At 36.0% G+C, this 21,371-nt stretch overlaps 1 protein-coding gene across 1 annotated transcript in view; it reads right to left on the bottom strand.

Annotated features, from left to right (window-relative positions):
- The window catches only part of TLL1 (tolloid like 1), a 207,398-nt gene that overhangs the window by 52,982 nt on the left and 133,045 nt on the right, over positions 1-21,371 (bottom strand). Inside the window, exons 10-12 of the mRNA XM_058274933.2 lie at positions 7,722-7,824; positions 5,309-5,425; positions 4,001-4,146 (exon numbers count right to left, since the gene is read on the bottom strand). Of these exons, the coding sequence (XP_058130916.1) occupies positions 4,001-4,146; positions 5,309-5,425; positions 7,722-7,824 (366 nt within the window). The remainder of the gene's footprint in view (positions 1-4,000; positions 4,147-5,308; positions 5,426-7,721; positions 7,825-21,371) is intronic.

Below are 21,371 nucleotides of genomic sequence, written 5' to 3' on the forward strand. Positions count from 1 at the left end.
ACTGGACGTAGTTTAAAATGTTGCAGCTTGCAGTGGTGATGGGTAAAGTTACTGATATCTCTGGTTTTCATAAGGAACCAAATCGGAATGTGTAGAAATGTTGACAAGTATCTCAAACTTAATCCCATTTGAATTAATGCATGTTGGTATTCCAATTTAAACATTTGTTATCTCCATGTTTATATCACTTCTTTTTTCTTTCTTGATATTTCTTTAGTGCTGTTACAATAAACATTTCCAGTCTTCCCATGTTTTCTCTTCTGTATTTCTGCATTACTGAAAGTTCTCAAACTAGTAGCACTAGAGCAGGGGTTCTTAACCTTTTTGGTTCCATGTACCCTTTTGCTGGGCAGGTGAAAACCATGGACCCCTTACTAAATACACACTCTACTCTGTATTATTTAATAAATGTATCACACCTGCACCAACACATCTCCACAAGAATAATGCTTTTATTTAATTCAATTCAAGTTCACATACCCGGGGATAAGAATTCCTGCACTAGAGGCTTCTTAACAGACAACAGTGTTGCTGAAATAGGCAACAGTCTCTCCAAAATGATTTCAGACATGATCTATATTCACATGCAAACTCAATTCAGTGTATTTGTATTAATAAGCAATACATCCAGTCATTGCTAAAGAAGGGAAATCTTCCAAATTGGTATGATTCCAGAATGTCAGGGAAGACTCTCTTACCCTCCAATAATTTCCCTTCCTGCTTCAAATGCCTGAAAGTCATAAACAAAGGCATTTACTCAGATTTTCTTTCTGTATTTACGTTAAAGTACAAGTAGCACTGGGTGAGGCAAAACCATCACTTAAATGCACAGAAAGGGATAAATGATGGGTAGTTAGTAAGGTATTTACAGTAGATTTCAACAGAATAATGGACATGTTTATCATAGGGCCCTTTTATCTGAGGAATGACAGAGTGTTATAAAGAATAAAAATGTTACAAAAGTAGAAAGTTTTTGAAAAAGAACAAAAACACATGAGTGAATAAGAACTGTGTGAGACAAACCATAAAATACTAAAAATGTGGAGTGCTTTTTTCTTTATACATTTTTAATATAAAATGCCAAAGGTGCATAGTGCAAACATATTATACCAACAAAAATATATCGATATAAACAGATAACTCAGTGACTACATTTAAAAAGCCACCTAATCACTGCTAGGCCAAGTAAAACAAAACAAAACAGTATACCTGATTCCAACACTGGTTTAGCACTTACTTGTATTTGGTAAACGGGAAAAGCTCAGTTTTCTTATCTAGAAGACTTAAATTGCATATAGGATACCTTTAAATTCCACATCCCTTCTGAATTTCTTGGAACCCAGGATCTCTAGTTTAACTTCAGCCACACAGCATAGTATACCAGGCCCTCCCTACCTAAACCATCCCTACCTATTCAGAATGGTCTCCCCGCATGTGGAATCTTACATACCTTTGATTTAAAAAAAAGGGTACCTTAATCTCCACCCTCCCAAAAACCATACACTTAAACATTTTCTTACAAATAATCCACCCATTCCTTCATCCCTTCGATTATCAAATATTAATTTAGCATCTATTGGTGCTCTTAGAGATATAGTGATCAATAACACTGGTAAGCTCCTTACTCTTTGGTGGTAAAAATTCTACTGAGGGAGAAGGTCTATAAACATGCAAACAAACAGATGCACAACATAAAATTTAGTAGTTATAAGTGCAGTGAGTGAAAATAAAGTCATGGTCTAGAGACTAACATAGATAGGAAAATATTTGAAGTAGAGCTATCAAGTAAGGACTTTACAAAGAGGTTATGAATAAGCAGAGACCTGAATGAAGTGAGACGGGCATCTAAGCAAAGTTACAGAGGTAGAAGAACATCGGCAGCAAACACCGTGATGTGGGAGCAAACCCACCGTTTTTGAGGAAAGGAAGTCGAGAGGGGCTGCTCAGAGGGTCTGAGGAGTCTGGGCAGCTTTCAATTCAAGAGCTCTGATAGATTGGCTGTGGGCTTTAAGAGAAAACGTGGAACTAGGGATACTCCTTATTTAAACAGTGACACCAAATACTGAAACAGGGGACACTGAAGAGGAAAAAGTGTAGTGCGTAAGACAAGGTTTGGGCCATTTTAAGTTGTGAGGCCTTTAGGTAATCAAATATGTCAAGCATATAAATGAAGGAGTCAGAAACATAAGGAAATAAAGCAAAATGATGTAAAATGGCACTAATTATTTCTCTAGATTTATTTTAATAACAGAAAGGGTAGAATCTAATGATATGAAAAATTTGTCAAATTATGACATGACTTTTCCCCATTCCAAATTTTAGTAGTCACTTATTCATTCAATCAAAAAATATTTATTAAATAACTAGTAAGTGAAAGATATGGTTTTAAGTACCTGAGAGGCAAATATTCCCTATTTGTCCTTACGCAATCCTATTTTAGAAGAATATCATAGTGAATATGTTGAAAAAAATATAAAACTGCAAAACCAACAAGATAAACCAGAAATTTTATGCTGGCTTAGATGTATGGAATGAATGTATTCTCTGATATCACTTCCACAAGAGGAGATTCCCTAAAAATTTAAATTACATGTTGAAAGACCTTTAAAATCTTAATTCTTATAATATCACAAAACACAGGTAGCACCACCATTGGGTATACTTTTTTCAATGAACCAGTTGTTTTGGTCTAAATAGTGGATAAAATCCTTCTATCCAATTACAGATTAGTGTTACCAATAAACTGGTCTATTTGAATAATGTTTGCGATCTCATTGGCTCATTGAAATGACAAAATTCAAATGTGAACTAATCAATAGCAGAACCAAAGTCTCTAAAAATGCAAAATGGTTAGCAGTATAAAATAAAACATGATCAAAGTAAAAAAATATATGTATATATTTTTCGTGATAAAAAGAAATGTATCTAGGAAATTAAGTTGTACATGAAAGGAGGCAGAGAAAAGAACCAAAGAAACACACTGCACAGACCTTCGGGAGGTCCCATGAGATTCTCTAGGCTTGTAAGTGATGCCTAAATTCCCCTGGTGCACTTCTGTGTGGACAAAAATGTTGCCACAATCACTGCACTCCGTGATATGCACACACTGACATGGAATGCGGCTCTCTACTGCCTTCTGACCACTTGGATGATAAATCAGCCTTCTCATCCTTAAAGAGGCAAATGATCACCAAAAATGGTCCCTGGATTTCTACCCTTGCCTAACCTACCACAATCATCTCCTTGTTCATGCCCACTTCACTTTGTGCTCTTAATTTCAAGACCAAGTCTTGGATTTAAATGTACTTAAAGTTTAAACCATCTCTTGCCTTCTCATCACTAACTCAGGCCCTCCTACCCTGCAAAAAAGACTCATTACTAATCTTGGTAGTTTGGGTCCCTCACTTTGATCCAGAATTCTGACTGACCTTTCGTTTATTCTGTCTCCACGTCTAATAAAGTCTGGTACTAATCTCCTCCCTGGCAAATATTTTTGTTGAGATTGAAAGCTCCAAAGAGCTCTTAAATCCTTGTTTGTGATATAAACAATTTTCTGTGTAACAGTAAAAAGGTTTTTAAAAAAATGGATTTTTCCCCTAACAACAAAAACAACGAAAAGACTGTCTATCTTTTAACCTCTTGGTTTAGATGAGAAATAAAAGTTCAATTATTTAAAGGAAACTTCAGGCAGTCTTGTGAAACAAGCCTGTGCATTTGTCAAAAGAAACTATTGTCAGTACTTCAAACATTCCAATTCAAATAGCACAGATAATGTAAACTCACTTTAATCTTCCTGGAAATGTCTGCAACCAGACAAAAAGAAAGGAAAAAAAAAAAAACAACTTTGCTCTTGATGTTACATTTTATAGGCAATCCTTTACTTCTTTGCTGATTAAAAGGCTGATTCTCTGTTTTCTTCGCTTATTTAATGAGGATTCTTTTAAATGCCAATGCCATTTATCGAGGATATGCTCAGTGAAGGTTGCCTGAAAGGCTTTACCTCAAAGGCCTGAAAGGTCAATCCAACATAGTAGTCCTCCGCCACTGTTATTTTCCACACACATTCTTTCATTGGTCTATAGTCATCAGGATAATTAGGAGACTGAATCTGTCCTTCATTTCTTCGTATCTCACCTCCGCAGATTGCTGAGGAGGGCAAAATAAATAAATAAACAAACCTCAACATGCGATTTCATTTCCATTTTCTTTTAAGGTCACATTGTAGTTCAGTTCATGTAGTTGAGCACAGGAACAGCCGGTTATAAAAATCAAAGCTGGCTGGTTGTCCTGTTGCAAATACTAGATAATAAAGAACCTAGTCACAACTGTAAATATCAGATCATGGCTAGCAAAGGAATATATGATTTTCAAGTCACTATTATTTCACATCTTTACACAAAAGCCTTTTCTTTTTTACTTTTAAAAACCTTGAAGGATTTTGTCGATCTATTTTATGTGAGTCTGCTCTGTGATTCCTTGAACTGTTCTGCCTACTGATATCTGATAAAACAGCTGATCAGGAAAGGAGCTTCACCAGCCACAGAACTCCCTGGACCTCTGGCAGTGAGCTAGTGTCATGTGCTCATCATCTCATCATCTGTGACTCCCTCCAAATAATTCACTTCACCTGCTATATAATCTTTAAAACAAAATGCTTCCGTTACTTGAACATTTAAGATCAGCAGATATCTGCTCTCTTCTAAATTACTTAAACACCTAGACAAGCAGAAGGAACACAGGGTCTCCTCCACTCACAACCAGGCAAGAAGGAGTTATAGTTAAGCCTGGAAACACAATGCCATTTTAAAAATTTTTTGATTCAGTTTAGAGAAGTATAGAAGCATTTAATAAATTCTTCTTTTAACACTGACTCTTTTAGAGAAAGCATGCTCCAGAAATGTATACATTACTTTCTGTGCAGTTTCTTATAACAGTTACTATTTCAGCAGTACAGGGAACAAATAGACACAAAATCAATACAAGGGAAAAATGACCATTTCTTCCTAAATTTTGGTATTGTAATGAAAAAACAAACTTAGGAATTCTTGCACCATTAGGGAACTTTTTCTTACACATCTCTAAGCACATTCATTGTTACTACATCACCAATACTTGGAAAATAGATTGTCTTGTAATTTAAATTTACTGAGGATTTTATTAATATCATCCTTTTAAATATTATAATATAGCTTCGGAAATCTTCATATTGTAAGGTACAGTTGCAATATCATTCTAATGGAATTTGGTGAAAGGACATTTCTATTAACAGATTCAAGATGAAGTAATCCTTAAAATTCATGTGACTTGCCTTCATAGACAGCTGCAAAACCTTTTCCCACCCAATTACTGCTGCTACGAAACTCAATCCACATTCTGCTGTCTGTAGAAGTGAGAATATCAGGCAATTTGTCCCCACAGAATCTACCTAAAAGAAATAAAAGAATAAAGCGAGACTTCTAAATATGACTCTGTGTACTAAACACTTTCCACATTAGCTACAAACTATATATATATAACCTGGTTTACCAGGTTCATATCTCTATCTTTAGGGACGACAGCCATGTCTGTGCCTTAATACTTATTTAATAAAGGAGATAAATAAAACAATCTCTTCTATGCATTTATAAGGTATTTGAACATTTCATTCTTGGATTAAATGACTGATAATAGCATTATTATTATCTGTAGAATTAAGAAACAGTTAGGTCAAAGAACATATTTGTAAAAGATCACATGACATTTCAAGGTGGGAAATACTATTCTCTGGGACATAGATAAAGGCACAAATCACCCTGGAAAAATAATTCAAATTGTCAGTCTTATCCTTAGCAGGAAAGAAACTTGGTTAAGGATGTACTCTCAGCCCAACATGAACTTTTTTGTCTTGTAAGTTCAAAGAAACCCCACAAGAAAATCCTCCAGCTACTCCAAGTGTCTTATAAAATTGCATGCATTCTATCTTGTCCATGTGGTTATAATCTGAAGTGTAGTAAGCAGAATAAGAAAGAGTATCAGAAGACTCGAGTATGAGTTCTTATTTTTCTAATTCTGTATTCACAGGCAAGTAGAACAGCAAAGGACTATAAAAATACATGTAGTCCATTCCTTTCTTCCCTCTACCTTCCACAGATATTTATTGCTTATGTACATTTGCCACTATGCTCTAAGCATTCACAGTATGACAAAATGGTTAACTGTGACACTGCATATCAAATTATTCTACAAGCAACAGTACATTTTCATTCTCTTGCTTGCTTGTTGCAATAATGTCATACATAGTTGTAGGACATGAAAAACAGCTGTCAAGTAAAACAAATGTATACTAATGGTGGTCAGGTAAAGAAATATCTTCCTGAACTGTAAGTGCATTAGGGGCATGTGGCATAGAGCAGTGCTAATTAAACTGTAATGGGCATATGAATTGCTTGGGGAATATTTGTGGGACCTGAGTTTCTAAAATACTAACAACCTTCCCAGTGATTCTGATGCTGCCATTCTGAGGGTCACACTTTGAGGAGCAAGAAGATCTGCTCAGCACATCAACTGAGCAAAAGTACTTTTAATATAAATGGAAAGTCACAATTTCAGAAAGTCACAATCTCAAAAAATCAATATAGAGCAGGTTCTTACGTGTTCACACAGCTCTCACCTTTAAGTAAAACCGATTGCAGCAGTTAACTGCATTGTGCAAGTTAATGGTGTGGTCTGTGGTTCACTGCTGGCAGCAGACTTTCACCAAGTCTGAACTGCAATTTATTACATGGATTACAAATGCCTTTTCTCAGCCACAAACGACTCTGAGAGGCAAAATGGTGACATCTAATGTAAAAGTTAATATACTTGACACACGAAGCCAGCTACTAAACATGTACCTAGCAGCTCACGCTCTATTACGTTAGCCAAAAAAAACCCCAACAAAACCAAAACAAACAATCCACAGTAATTTATCTGGTTTTCTCATCAAAGCTATGATTTTTAAATTAAGAATACAGAAACAGTTTAAAGAGCAGTAATTATAAGGATCATAAATGAGGAAACTATCTTCAATCATTATCAGATCCAAGGATCTACCTCCCAAGTTAAATTAATTTAAATTACTTTATTTATGTAAAATTGAGTACTTTTACTGTGACTAAAAAAAGAAAAAGAAATATAAATACAATGTTGGTGAGATGGTTAGGCTAATGTGTTAACTCGGCCAGGTAATTGTGCCCAGTTGTTTGGTCAAGCAAGTACTGGGTTAATTGTAATACAAGGACATTTATGGGCTTCAGTCATCTGTGAGTTTACTACACAGATGGCTGATTACATCTGCATCAACTAGGGAGATTGCCATCAGCAATGAGTGATGCTTTATTCAAACAGTTGAATGCCTTAAACAGGAAGTGATTTCAGCATTCAGAGAGAATTTCCCAGCTGTTTCTGTACAACCAATGTCTCCTGGAATTCATCAAGGACCTTCACTGAACTTTCATCGGAGCCCCTGGTTTGAAGTCTGCCTGCGGAACCTGGACTTGTGCATACCCATGGTCATGTGATAGACTCATAAAATCATACACTATTGACAGATACCTCATGTTGGTTCTGTTTCCCAAAAGAACCCTGACCAATATAGTTGGCCCCACATATTTGTAATTCTAAGATGATTCTTGAAAGAATCAATTGTTTTTAGATAGGACAGGAAATATTGTAGCAACATAAGTAGGTAAATAATCTCATACCAATGAGAGGTGATTTCCTCCAGTACCCATCTCTAACTTCAATGTAGTCATACCAGCACAAACTACTTTTGTATAGGTCCATTGTAGTAAAATTTAAAACAATCTGCAAAACAGAGCAAAACCACGTGATATTGAGCAAAAAATGACGAACTACTCCCGGCAATTTGATTCCTAGAGGCAAGGAACTCAGGATTGCAGTGAAAATGAATTTAAAACAAATTAGTTCTTTTTTCTATATTAGAATCATCCTGATAGTTTTTCTTAATAGCAAATGGTTCAAAGTAACATTTTCTCATTCTCCTATAATGTTAATAGTTGAACAAAGTAAATATTTTAGCAATTAACCAGGAGCTTCTGTAAAGTTAATTCAAACAATTGTGAAACAAACAGAATCTTTATTCAAATAGTTTGTTTTTATATTACTAAGATAAATACAACTTATACCATGGAAAATTCTGATTTTCCCAGAAATGCCTTTTTTAAAATAATTTATTTCAAAGACCAGTCAGACATCTATAATTATGTTAAAAATAACCACCATGTGCCATATTCCAAGAACATAATATCATTGTATATATTGAAATGTTTTAAATACAGCCCTAGAATTTGAATGTATCCATCTAAGTATAATCAAATACAGATGTAACTATGCTTCTCTAAATCCAAGAATATATATTCAAAGACCCTTAAAGTTAGAAGACTGTGACCATGATCCTTTATTCTGTATTTTGTTTTGAAATAACAATGCTTTTTCTTAAGATAATTCATGCATAATTCTAAGAAAATTAGCCTTCTTATTGTTTTGTAAATGGACTTTACTGTGCAAATAGCTAACTCTGTTTACTTGATTACAGCATAAGTAGAGCTAAACTAAGAAGAGAAATACACTTACCTCATGAAGTAAAATTCATTTAGGAAATAATATTTTACATTCAAAAATTCATTCTAACTCTATAATGCTTGAGATATCTAAAACTAAAACCCTTAAGGCTCATATGAACTTGTGCTTTACTCTGGAAACTAAAGCAGATTTCTGCCAAAAGCAACAAATTATTGAGTGATTGAAACACTAAACTACCATAGTTTATATCAATAATGAAAGAACTCCTTTGCAACAATACAAAAGGCTGATCATAAGAGAATTCTCTCAAGAAATCATACACACACACACACACACACACACATACACACAAAGGGAAACAAATTATAAGTAATCAATCCTGAATAAAGATTCCAGAAAAGGACAGCACCCATTCTGTGCTGGAAGCATATATTTTTTCCCCATTTCTTGGGCAAAATATTTAACCAAAAACTAAATACTTATAATGGCAAATCAGTCCTTAACCAGTTTACTCCTTCCCTGAGTAAAGATACAGTACAACTATAAATATTTCACATGCTATCTTGTATAGGCACCATAACAAAGTCATCAATAAAACTGTACCCCAAAGTTGGTTTTAATTGTCCTTCTTTTGATTACTATAAATTTGTATATAAATACTATAAATTGAGAATTTATCTATGCATAATGAAAATTAATTATTCCTTATAATGGCATCAAAATATATCATTAAGTCAATGAACTTCAACATATTTCAGTTTCTTAAGCATGCATTTTCTTGAGCTGAAATCCACCAAGAATAAGAAAATAGAGACACACATTTTTTAAAAAGTGTAAAACATTAAGTTGTGGCATAAATTGGTTTTGTTCAATAGAATTTTTAAAATTTATTTTTGTCTTCCTTATTTGCCTTTTCCTTCTTCCTTGTTTGACATTTCCTTTGCCTAATTTTATACTTCTAAATATTCTCCAAAAATGTTTGCAACATTTTCCAAATTATCCAAGGGCAAACCACTAATCCTTCTTTCCTCTCTTTCAATAATCTTCAATTTGTGATCATCAAAATGCTTTAGTTTCTAAACTATTTTATGAAGTCCCCAATATATATTCTCTCCTCCACTTCTGAATACCCATGCAACAACAGATTATCCATAGGATTCAACTGGGAAATAATTTCTACCTTTTTCTCTTGACTTTGTGCTTACTATAAGTCTGATACAAATGGGGGTTACTATCACTTTTTGATATTGTTTCATTCCATCTTTATATTCTTTATTTAGTAACCATGAGGATTTCAACTGTATATGATAATATGAGAAATTGTTTATTATATCAGAGACAGCAAAACTAGAACACAGACACAATGATCCCAAGTTTTGATTTGTGGCTTCCCTCTTGGATTTAAAGAGGAGTTTTATCATGGAATGCCCATAGTTTCAACTTCTTCCTAAAAGGGGAAAAAGTGGCTAAATTAGAATTATGTATATCATTAAAAGTTACCCAAAATTGAAAACAATGTTTAGATCGTCAACCAATAGTTAACATTGAAGCCTTCAACACAAATACACATACACACACTCACATTTACATACACATTTGGAAGGAGGATAACTATAAACAGAAAAGTTTCCTATCTTGTTTTTAATCTTCTATTTTAAATGTCAAGCACCATGGAGGATCAAAACTGGCCTGACTTTAATATAAAACACAGAATCCTTTACAAGCAGAAAATGTAATAAAGATAGGTCTCCAAAAATCAAATCATAGTCTTCTGACTGTAAAAATAAAATTCTGGCCATTGACTAAGATTGTTAGCAAAATTCATACTTGAATTACAAATCAAAAGCATTCGGAAAATACTTGGTTCCCTTATATTATCTTATTTTATGTAAACATGTGTTGCCTTTTGCCAAAAAAATAACAAAATGAAAACTACATAATATAATTATATAAATCTTTCATTTCTGATGTCAAATATATGTATTTACTTCAAATTTATCATAACTTACTTGAATCATGGAATTGAGGGAAATGTAAGGAACAGTTCTAAGATTTCCTGAAATCTGTTAGGAATCTTAGTTTCAATTCAGAAAAGTGGATAAGATAGCTGCTGAATTTGCTTACTAAGAACTATTTTGTAATGTGGCAAAGTAAATAATCTTGAAAAAAGGCAGACCAACATTTCAAGGAACTGAATGGTTGCAAGTCTCCAGAAAATATTATAATCAATGAATTTTTTTCAGCACAATTAAGACATTATTGCCTACCTAAAAAAGTTCTACAGCTCCATAGAACAGCTATTAGAATAACTTCATACCTTACTGTGTTGAGGACAGGAAAGACACAGACTATGACAATTAGACAGATGTTTTTGTCTCTTTAGAGAAAGAGATTAGAAGCAAAGCACCATGTTAAAATAGATTGCTGGCAGAAGGGTTCACAGTTTTGGCAGGGGAGGATCACTGGTGTGGGGTGTTGGTGATAGGGGAATATGTTGGGAGGGGTGCACTTGAGGCATGCCTCTAAGGCATATGAATATATTCAAGTGTTCATGGGGTGTTGTTTCAGTGTGTGGAGACCCACACAATACTGAAAGAATATTGAATTTCCATCCTAAGGAGTCCTGCTACATTCTCAAATAGAATGGCAGTGTCTAGTGAAGGAAGACAGACCATTATGACAGGCCCTTGATATTGATGATTGTATTTACAAGCCTTTTCTTATGAAATTGAAACTGAGCCTAGAATTAAATACTGCCTAAGAATTATCTCCTGAAAGCTGACTTGTTGCTCAAATGTGGCCATTCTCTAAACCAAACAGCATATATATGCACTACACCACCTCCCCTCCCCCATCATGGGACATGATTCCCAGGGATGAGCTTCCCTGGTACCAAGGGATTATTATCAAGCACCAACTAACAATGACTCTGGAAAAATACTTTAACTAAAGGGGAAATATTAAATACAAATGAGTTTTTCTGGCTAAAAGACTTCAAAGTGAACTGGGCAGTCAGTCCAGAGGATATGTTTACGCACGTCTCAGCAGGATCATATTAACTATTACAGTCAACAGTGCCTCAAACAGCAGGGATCCTGAGGGCTCTAGACATCTAGACACTATAAACAGGGCAGACAAGCTCAGGAATTAGGCACCCTGTCAGTGGACCTTATTTTGAAATTTATATTCCCCAGTGCAACAGAGTTTCTTATTTATAGTTTCCCTACATATGGCTCTTCTGCCTCTTTTATTTTATCCTATAATTAGCATTATATTTGTTAAATATATGGCCCAGAGACTTAAATCTTTGATCTATTCATGTGCCAGGTGAGCCCTGAATCTCAACAGAGTTGCAACACCTACTCTCCAGTTCATTGGACTCACCCAGGACAACTAACAAGGAGACAATGATGGAGAATGCCCATCCCAAGGAACAGTGAGCATCTCCAACTACAAGCAAGATACTTCCACCATCTGCCCCATAGAATCTAAGCCCCTTCTCAATTAAAAACAGAGTCATAATCACCATCCCAAGATCCTCAAGATTGGGGAATGAACAATGGACTAAAGAAGACTTATTATTATTCTATGTTAAACTTACTATTATTCTAGCAATGGAAGAATTATTATCATTGATATAAAGGCAGGGACCATCAGAAATTCTGAAGGGAGGGAAAGGGAAGAAAAAGTGTAACATGGGGGCATTTCTGGGACATTGGAATTGCCTGCATAACATTGCAATGACAGATACAGGTCATTATACACTGTCATAACCTATAAAATTGTAAGGTGCAGAATGTAAACTATAATGTAAACTATAGTCCACGGTTAGTAGCAATGCTTCAATATGTCTTCATCAATTGTAACAAATGTACCACACTAAAGAAAGATGTTGTTAATGTGGGAAAGTATGGGAGGGGTGGGGGTTGGCATATGGCAATCCCCTATATTTTTTATGTAACATTTATGCAATCTAAAGACTTTATTGAAAAAAAATAGTTGCTGGGCTACCATCCAGATGCTTGGGCAAGCTTCTTTTTGTAAATAAAGTTTACTGAAACACAGCTATACTTACTTATTTACAGTATTGTTTATGGCTACACTTAACGCTATAAAATGGTAGTGCTGAATATTTGCGACAAAGACTGTATGGACTGCAATCAAAAGATCTTATTAACTGTCTTTTCAAAAAAATTTGCTGATGTCTGGATTAGTTGATTCTTTTAAGGTTTTATTCAGATCTGAAGTTGTATAATATTAAAAGGGGAATAATTTCACCTTACCGTACAAGTAGAAGTTGAGACTCAGGAGGTCTGCATTCAAAGCCATGCTTCTAAATTTGCTAATTTGGTTAATGTTTCTGAGGTTGAATGCATTTTCTTGTTATAAAATACAGAGGTCATAATACCAGGCTTACATAATGTGTAGGAAAATATTCAGAAAACGTTAAAGCATTTAGACTCTCATGTATTATTATTTTCGAGGTATATAATCGGACATCCCTTACCACGTAACCCCTACAAATATAAAGTAAAGCAATAATCCTATTTACATAATGAGAAACCGAAAATTTAACCTTAATTTAAAGTTTCACTGGGAAGTCACCATGTTAAAACCAAGGATGACAAAATCCAAAGAATAGACAGGAAGGCTTGGAGCTTTGGTTTAAGTCCCTCCCTTACATTGACTAGTTGTGTGACCTCAGGCAGATCACTAATTCCATCAGGGCCTAATTATTCAACAAGTTAAAAATGGGAGTTGGATTATGCTATTGGAAGTCATCTTCTGCTTAAAACTTATATGAAAGTATCTGGATTTAGCCATTTTGACTTGTCTTAGCCAACCATTCATTCGGGTTGAAGAGTCAATGGCACACTTTTCATACCTCACTTTCCTTTAGCTCCACTCCACCCATATATCTATGCAATTTTCAGCTGATACAGGTAATACTCTGAAATGTATTTTAAAAAACGCCACCACCTTCCTTTTTCTCTGTCAATGCTTTCCCTACTCCCTTCCTGGGTATACTGCAATAGCTTTGTAAATATGCTTTCAGTTTTCAGTTTCATTCTTCTCCAATTCATCTTATACCCCATGGTTTCTTCAAACTCACTACAGCCTGGATCCCATTCTGGCATTGTGACTTCACACTTAACTCAGTATAAATTATTAGCCCGGGTATCAAAGTCTTTCAGGTTATAACCCTCCTTTGTTTTCTTATCTTTCCCTATCTCATACACATACCTTTGTCCTGCTCATCCTGAAATTCCTGCTGTCATGACCTGACAATCACCCCACAATCAGCTTCATTCCTCAGCCAAAGTGCTCATACTTCTACCTGAGTTCTACTTTCCCAGCCCTTGTTTCTTGTAACTCTTCATTTCTCTCAATGCCACATCAAATCTCTTCAGTCATGTGTGGATCTCCCAACAAAACCTTGGATCTCATGCTTCAATGAATCCATGACAAATTATACTTTGATTTCTACAGTTATTTTTGAGAGTTTGGCCTATAATGGGCCATGTTCATGTTATAAGTTCACAAGATTCTTGACAGCAAGAATTTCTTTCACACACCAGAAGATACTTTAATTTAATGGAAATAATGATTTACTATATATTAATTACTAGATTAAAATGATGCCTTGGTAGTATAAATGCTATATTGTAAATTACTCCATAGGTGAGTGGTTAAAAAGAAATTTTCCCAAAAATTAAAATCATCAAAGGATAGCTATTGAAAGGGTAATGTAGAAAATGAGAAAATATTAACTGTATTATTAATATAAGCAGCCTGCCCTTATTCAAAGGTTAATCAAGTTTTCGGGATTTTTGCAGGGCAGAAGTGCCTGGACATCGATTGGGGGGAAAGTGAACTTAACCAACAACAAGAAACTAGAATAAGAAGAAAAAAGTGACAAAGAGAAGATATAACACCTATGCAAAAATAACAGCTAATTAACCTCCAAGAGCAGACAAAGAACCTAAGGAACTGATTAAATCCGTCAAGATAAAGAGATGACCAGAAAGCAACAAAAATCTACAAACCAAACCAGTAATCAGGAAAACATGGCTGAATCCAATCAACAAACCAATAATCACGAAGGGGAGCAAAACTTGGCACAAGCAATGAAAGATCTCAGAACATTTATCACCGACAAATTTGACGAAGTAATGAAAGAGGTTAACAACATGAAGACATCACTTGGAGGGGAAATTGCAGACATACGAAAAAACATAACAGATATGATGGGAATGAACACCACAGTTCAAGAAATCAAAAATACACTTGCAGCAAATATCAGCAGACTAGAAGAGACAGAGCAGAGAATTAGTGATGTGGAAGACAGTACTTCAGAAATCAAGCAGATAGTAGAAGGGGTCAATAAGAAGATAGAAAAAATCCAATTAGGATTTAGGGACCTGAAGGACAATGCAAAACGCTCAAACATACGTATTATAGGCATTCCAGAAGGTGAAGAGAAGGGAAAGGGGTCAGAAGGAATGTTGCAGGAAATAATGGCTGAAAACTTCCCAAATCTACTGAAAGAGACAGATGTACATATCCAAGAAGCACAGCGCACTCCACAAGTCATAAACCCCAACAGGCCCACCCCAAGACATATACTTGTCAAATTATCCAATGCTCAAGACAAAGAGAAAATCCTAAAAGCAGCAAGAGAAAAGAAAACCATCACATACAAGGGAAGCTCAATTAGATTAAGTGCTGATTTCTCTTCTGAAACCATGGAGGCAAGAAGGCAGTGGTATGATATAGTCAAGGTACTAAAGGAAAGAAATTTCCAACCAAGAATACTCTATCCAGCTAAATTAGCATTCAAACATGATGGAGAGTTCAAAACATTCGCAGACAAACAGAAACTGAAAGAGTATACCAACAAGAAACCTCCCCTTCAAGAAATTCTAAAGGGAGTTCTACAGGAAGAAAGGAAAAAACAGGAAAGGCAGAGTTGGAGGAGAGTATAAGACCAACAACAATAACAAAAAAGACAAAAAAAATATACAAATGAAATATGACAAACACAAATCCAATCAAAATATGGCTAGCACAAATAATTCCTTGATAGTAATAACACTGAATGTCAATGGATTAAACTCACCTATCAAAAGATTCAGACTGGGACATTGGATAAGGAAATATGACCCATCCATATGCTGTCTACAAGAGACACATCTTAGACCCAGAGACGCATGGAGATTGAAAGTGAATGGCTGGAAAACAATCATACAAGCTAACAATAACCAGAAAAAGGCAGGAGTAGCTATATTAATATCAGACAAAATAGACTTTAAATGTGAAACAATTGTGAGAGACAAAGAAGGATACTACATTTTAGTCCAAGGGAAAATCTGTCAAGAAGATCGAACAATCATAAATATCTATGCCCCTAACAAGGGTGCCTCTAAATACGTCAGGCAAACGCTGGAAAAACTAAGTGAAAGAATAGATACATCTACAATTATAGTGGGGGATTTTAATACACCACTATCAACTCTGGACAGAACATCTCAAAAGAGAATCACCAAAGAAACAAAACATCTGAATAGTATATTAGAGGAGCTGGATCTAATAGATATATATAGATCGCTACACCCAAACACAGCAGGATATACATTTTTCTCAAGCGCACATGGATCATTCTCCAAGATAGATCATATGCTAGGCCACAAAGAAAGGCTGAATGAATTCAGAAAGATTGAAATCATACAAAACATTATCTCTGACCACAGTGGAGTCAAGCTGGAGATTTGCAAGGGACAGAAGCCCAGATTTCACACCACGATTTGGAAATTAAACAGCACACTCTTAGAAAAACAGTGGGTCAAAGAGGAAATCTCAAAAGAAATCAATGACTACCTTGAAACAAATGATAATGATAACACAACATACCAAAATTTATGGGATGCAGCAAAAGCAGTACTGAGAGGGAAGTTTATAGCCATAAATTCATATATCAAAAAAGAAGAAAGAGCAAAAATCGAAGAACTAACTGCACATTTGAAGGAATTAGAAAAACAACAACAAAATAACCCAACAGGAAGAAGAAGGAAGGAAATAACAAAGATAAGAGCAGAACTAAATGAAATAGAAAATAAGAAAGCACTTGAACAGATAAACAAGACCAAGAGCTGGTTTTTTGAGAAGATTAACAAAATTGGCAAACCTTTAGCAACACTAACAAAGAAAAAAAGAGAGAAGATGCAAATACACAAAATAAGAAATGAGAAAGGCGATATCACCACTGACCCAACAGAAATAAAGTCTATCATAAGAGGATATTTTGAAAAACTATATTCCAACAAAAATGACAATCTAGAGGAAATGGACAAATTCCTAGAAACACATAAGCAGCCCATATTGACGAAAGAAGAAATTGATGATCTTAACAAACCAATCACAAGCAGAGAGATAGAATCAGTTATCAAAAATCTCCCAACTAAGAAGAGCCCAGGGCCAGATGGCTTCACAGGTGAATTCTACAAAACATTCCGGAAAGAACTGACACCAATCCTGCTGAAACTATTCCAAAACATCGAAACGGAAAGAACATTACCCAACTCCTTCTATGATGCCAACATTACCCTAGTACCAAAGCCAAACAAAGACATCACAAGAAAGGAAAATTACAGACCAATTTCTCTGATGAACCTAGACGCAAAAATACTTAACAAAATACTTGCTAATCGTATTCAACAATACATTAAACGTATTATACACCACGACCAAGTGGGATTCATCCCAGGTATGCAAGGATGGTTCAACATAAGAAAATCAATCAACGTAATACACCATATAAACAGATTGAAGGAAAAAAATCACATGATTATATCTATTGATGCAGAAAAAGCATTTGACAAAATACAGCACCCTTTCTTGATAAAAACACTCCAAAAGATTGGAATACAAGGGAATTTTTTGAACATGATAAAGAGTATATATGAAAAACCTAAAGCCAATATTGTTTACAATGGAGAAATCCTAGACTCCTTCCCTCTAAACTCAGGAACAAGACAAGGATGCCCACTGTCTCCGCTCCTATTTAACATTGTCTTAGAAGTACTTGCACGAGCACTGAGGCAAGAACCAGAAATAAAAGGCATTCAAATTGGAAAGGAAGAAGTCAAAATTTCATTATTTGCAGATGACATGATCCTATACATAGAAAACCCTGAGAGATCTACAACGAAGATTCTAGAACACATAAATGAGTTTAGTAAAGTCGCAGGTTATAAGATCAATGCGCAAAAATCAGTAGCATTTCTGTACACCAATAATGAGCAAGATCAGGAGGAAATCAAGAAACAAATACCATTCACAATAGTAAATAAAATAATCAAATACTTAGGAATAAATTTAACTAAAGAGGTAAAGAACTTATACACCGAGAACTATACAAGATTGTTCAAGGAAATCAAAGAAGACCTGAATAAATGGAAGACTATTCCTTGTTCATGGATAGGAAGACTGAATATTATTAAGATGTCTATCCTACCAAAACTGATCTACACATTCAATGCAATCCCAATAAAAATCAATGCAGCCTTCTTTAAGGAACTAGAAAAACTAACTATGAAATTTATTTGGAAAGGAAAGAGACCCCGAATAGCCAAAGACATACTGAAAAAGAAAAACGAAATTGGAGGAATCACACTACCTGACTTCAAAACATACTACAAAGCTACGGTGGTGAAAACAGCATGGTATTGGCATAAGGAGAGACACATAGACCAATGGAATCGAATTGAAAGCTCTGATATAGAACCTCACATATACAGCCACATAATATTCGATAAAGCCACCAAACCCTCTCAACTGGGAGAGAGTTGCCTATTCAACAAATGGTGTCTGGAGAACTGGATAGCCATATGTAGAAGAATGAAAGAGGATTACCATCTCACACCTTATACAAAGATCAACTCAAGATGGATCAAAGACCTAAATATAAGAGCCAAGACCATAAAAACCCTAGAAAGCAGTGTAGGGAAACATCTACAGGACCTTGTAATAGGAAATGGATTTATGAATATCTCACCAAAAGCACGAGCAGCAAAAGAACTAATAGATAAATGGGACTACCTCAAAATTAAAGCCTTCTGCACCTCAAAGGAGTTTGTCAAGAAAGTAAAAAGGGAGCCCACACAGTGGGAGAAAATATTTGGCAATCATATATCTGATAAGAAACTTATAACGTGCATATATAAAGAACTTCTATATCTTGAAAATAAAAAGATAAACAACCCATTTAAAAAATGGGAAAAAGACTTAAACAGACACTTCTCCGAAGAAGAAATACAAATGGCAAAAAAGCACATGAAAAAATGTTCCAAATCTCTAGCTATCAGGGAAATGCAAATTAAAACCACAATGAGATACCATCTTACACCCATAAGATTGGCAGCTATGAAAAAAACAGAAGAATACAAGTGCTGGAGAGGATGTGAAGGAAGGGGAACACTCATCCACTGCTGGTGGGAATGCAGAAGGATCCAACCATTCTGGAGGACAGTATGGCGGTTTCTCAAAAAACTAGCCATAGATTTGCCATATGACCCAGCAATACCACTGCTGGGTATATACCCAGCAGAACTGAAAACAAGGACACAAACAGATATATGTACATCAATGTTCATAGCAGCATTGTTCACTATTGCCAAAAGTTGGAATCAACCCAAATGCCCATCAACAGATGAATGGATCAATAAAATGTGGTATATACACACAATGGAATACTACTCGGCTGTAAGAACAAACACACTACAAACACATGTGATAACATGGATGAATCTTGAGAACCTTATGTTGAGTGAAGCAACCCAAACATTGAAGGACAAATACTACATGACCTCAATGATATGAAATAAACAAGCTGCCTTAGATAGCAAGAGACTGAACGATAGGCTTACAGGAAATCGGAGGGTGGAGGAAGGATATGAGCCGATGTCTGCAGGGGTGGAATTTAAGATGAGATGGTGGTAAGTATGAACACAAAGAAGAGATAAAAGGGGGGCAAGGTGTTGCCTTTGGTTGGGGCTTTGCGGGTTTGAGGGTGGCTGGGGAGGGACAGATGGGTAACATTGCCCAAAAGTGGGGGGAGGGAGGGGTAGCATACGAACACAGGAGAGGGTCAGATGTTGGTGGAGAGTAAAATGCCGAGAAAATCATATCAAAATATAATAAAGAGGGTTACCTGTTTAGAATGCTCGGAGGGGAGGGTCTGATGCAGGACGGGCTCCTGGGGAAAGTCTAAATGCTCATTCTGCCAGAGTGGGTGTCACCATGGGGTAGAAACCCAAGTAGTGAGAGTGGGGGTGGACCCACATCCTGGGGAGGACTAATGCCACCAAATAGAGGGAACTGTATCCCTCGAGAGAAAGGGTGGCTCCCAGGGCATTGGGGCAGTTGAGCAAGTTAGGCCCTGAACACTATTCCATCTATCTCTGGAAGTGGCTCCTCAGGAAACGGAGGTTGGCTGTCACTGTGGGCACCAAGGTGGAAGGGAAAATGGACGTTAAATGTGTGGAACCAAGGTAAATGGGGGGTAAGAGAGGAGTTTCTTGAGAGTACACAAGGATGGATATAAAACATGTAATATTACACCATAACATATAGGAGATGACAGACTGATAATGTAAACCATAATGTAAAACATAGGATAACTAAGAATGTAAAGAACTGTGTATCCTAAAGTATGCACCATAATGTAAGCACAGATGTCACCTTGTTAGAAAGCTAATGTCTCAGACTCTGTACATCACGTTAAGTAAATATGATGTGAATAGGGTGTAAGAGTATCGCTGTGGAAGGAAAAAGGTTTTGTGGTGGATGTATGGGAGTGCTGTATATTATATATATGCATTGCTGTGGTCTAGGACTCCTGTGAAGAGAAGCTGAATAATTAGGGGGGGAAAAAAAAAAAAAAAAAAAAAAGGATGTAGAATTTTTTCAAGTCAGCATTCTTTATCTAAGTTCTTTATCTAACTTTATCCAAGTTCTTTATCTATCCTTTAAACCCATCGCTATATGCCATTCCCTAGTAAGGGACCATGACATTATATTGGGCTTCAAATTTCGGGGAGTTCTGGATCACAGAGTGTTTCAACAATGGCAATGGAGGGATACTGGTATGGGATACCAATGACAGGTGATATATGGCTGACAGGGAGCTGTACAGAACATATGTCCAGGGTGCATGGTAATGTTTGGATATACTCATAGTGGCAACAATTAAAAACCACAGCAGGGGGGGTACAGGGTTCCTGGCCAGTGGTGCTCTGTTGTGGTCCCTAGGGGAGCAGCGACAGTCTCCCAGGTACAGCAGCGGGGACCGGGAGGGAGTGAGGGTTCTACAGTGAGCCCCTGATGCTAATGACTATGCTTGTGAGCTGATAAGCCTAAAATAAGAACAAGGCCTAGAGCAACATTGTGCCTGGGAATTTCCTCCTGTCAGCCTTCATGTTACTCAAATGTGGCCAGTCTCGAAGCCAAACTCAGCATGTAAATGCAATGCCTTCCCCCCAGCGTGGGACATGACACCCGGGGATGAGCCTCCCTGGCACCGAGGGACCACTATCAACTACCAACTGATGATGCAACTGGAAAATGACCTTATATGGAAGGTTCAATGTGGATCAGCAGAATATCCCTGTCTACATAAAATAACATGACTTTAAAATGCTGTTTGACCTAAAGTAAGGGGGAAATGGAAAAGAGAAATGAGTTTATATGGCTACGAGTTTCTAAAAAAGAGTCTGGAGGCTGGCAGAAGGATTGCCCTCATGCACAACTGA

This window comes from Dasypus novemcinctus, chromosome 1, assembly GCF_030445035.2.
Source record: "Dasypus novemcinctus isolate mDasNov1 chromosome 1, mDasNov1.1.hap2, whole genome shotgun sequence".
Taxonomy (NCBI): domain Eukaryota; kingdom Metazoa; phylum Chordata; class Mammalia; order Cingulata; family Dasypodidae; genus Dasypus; species Dasypus novemcinctus.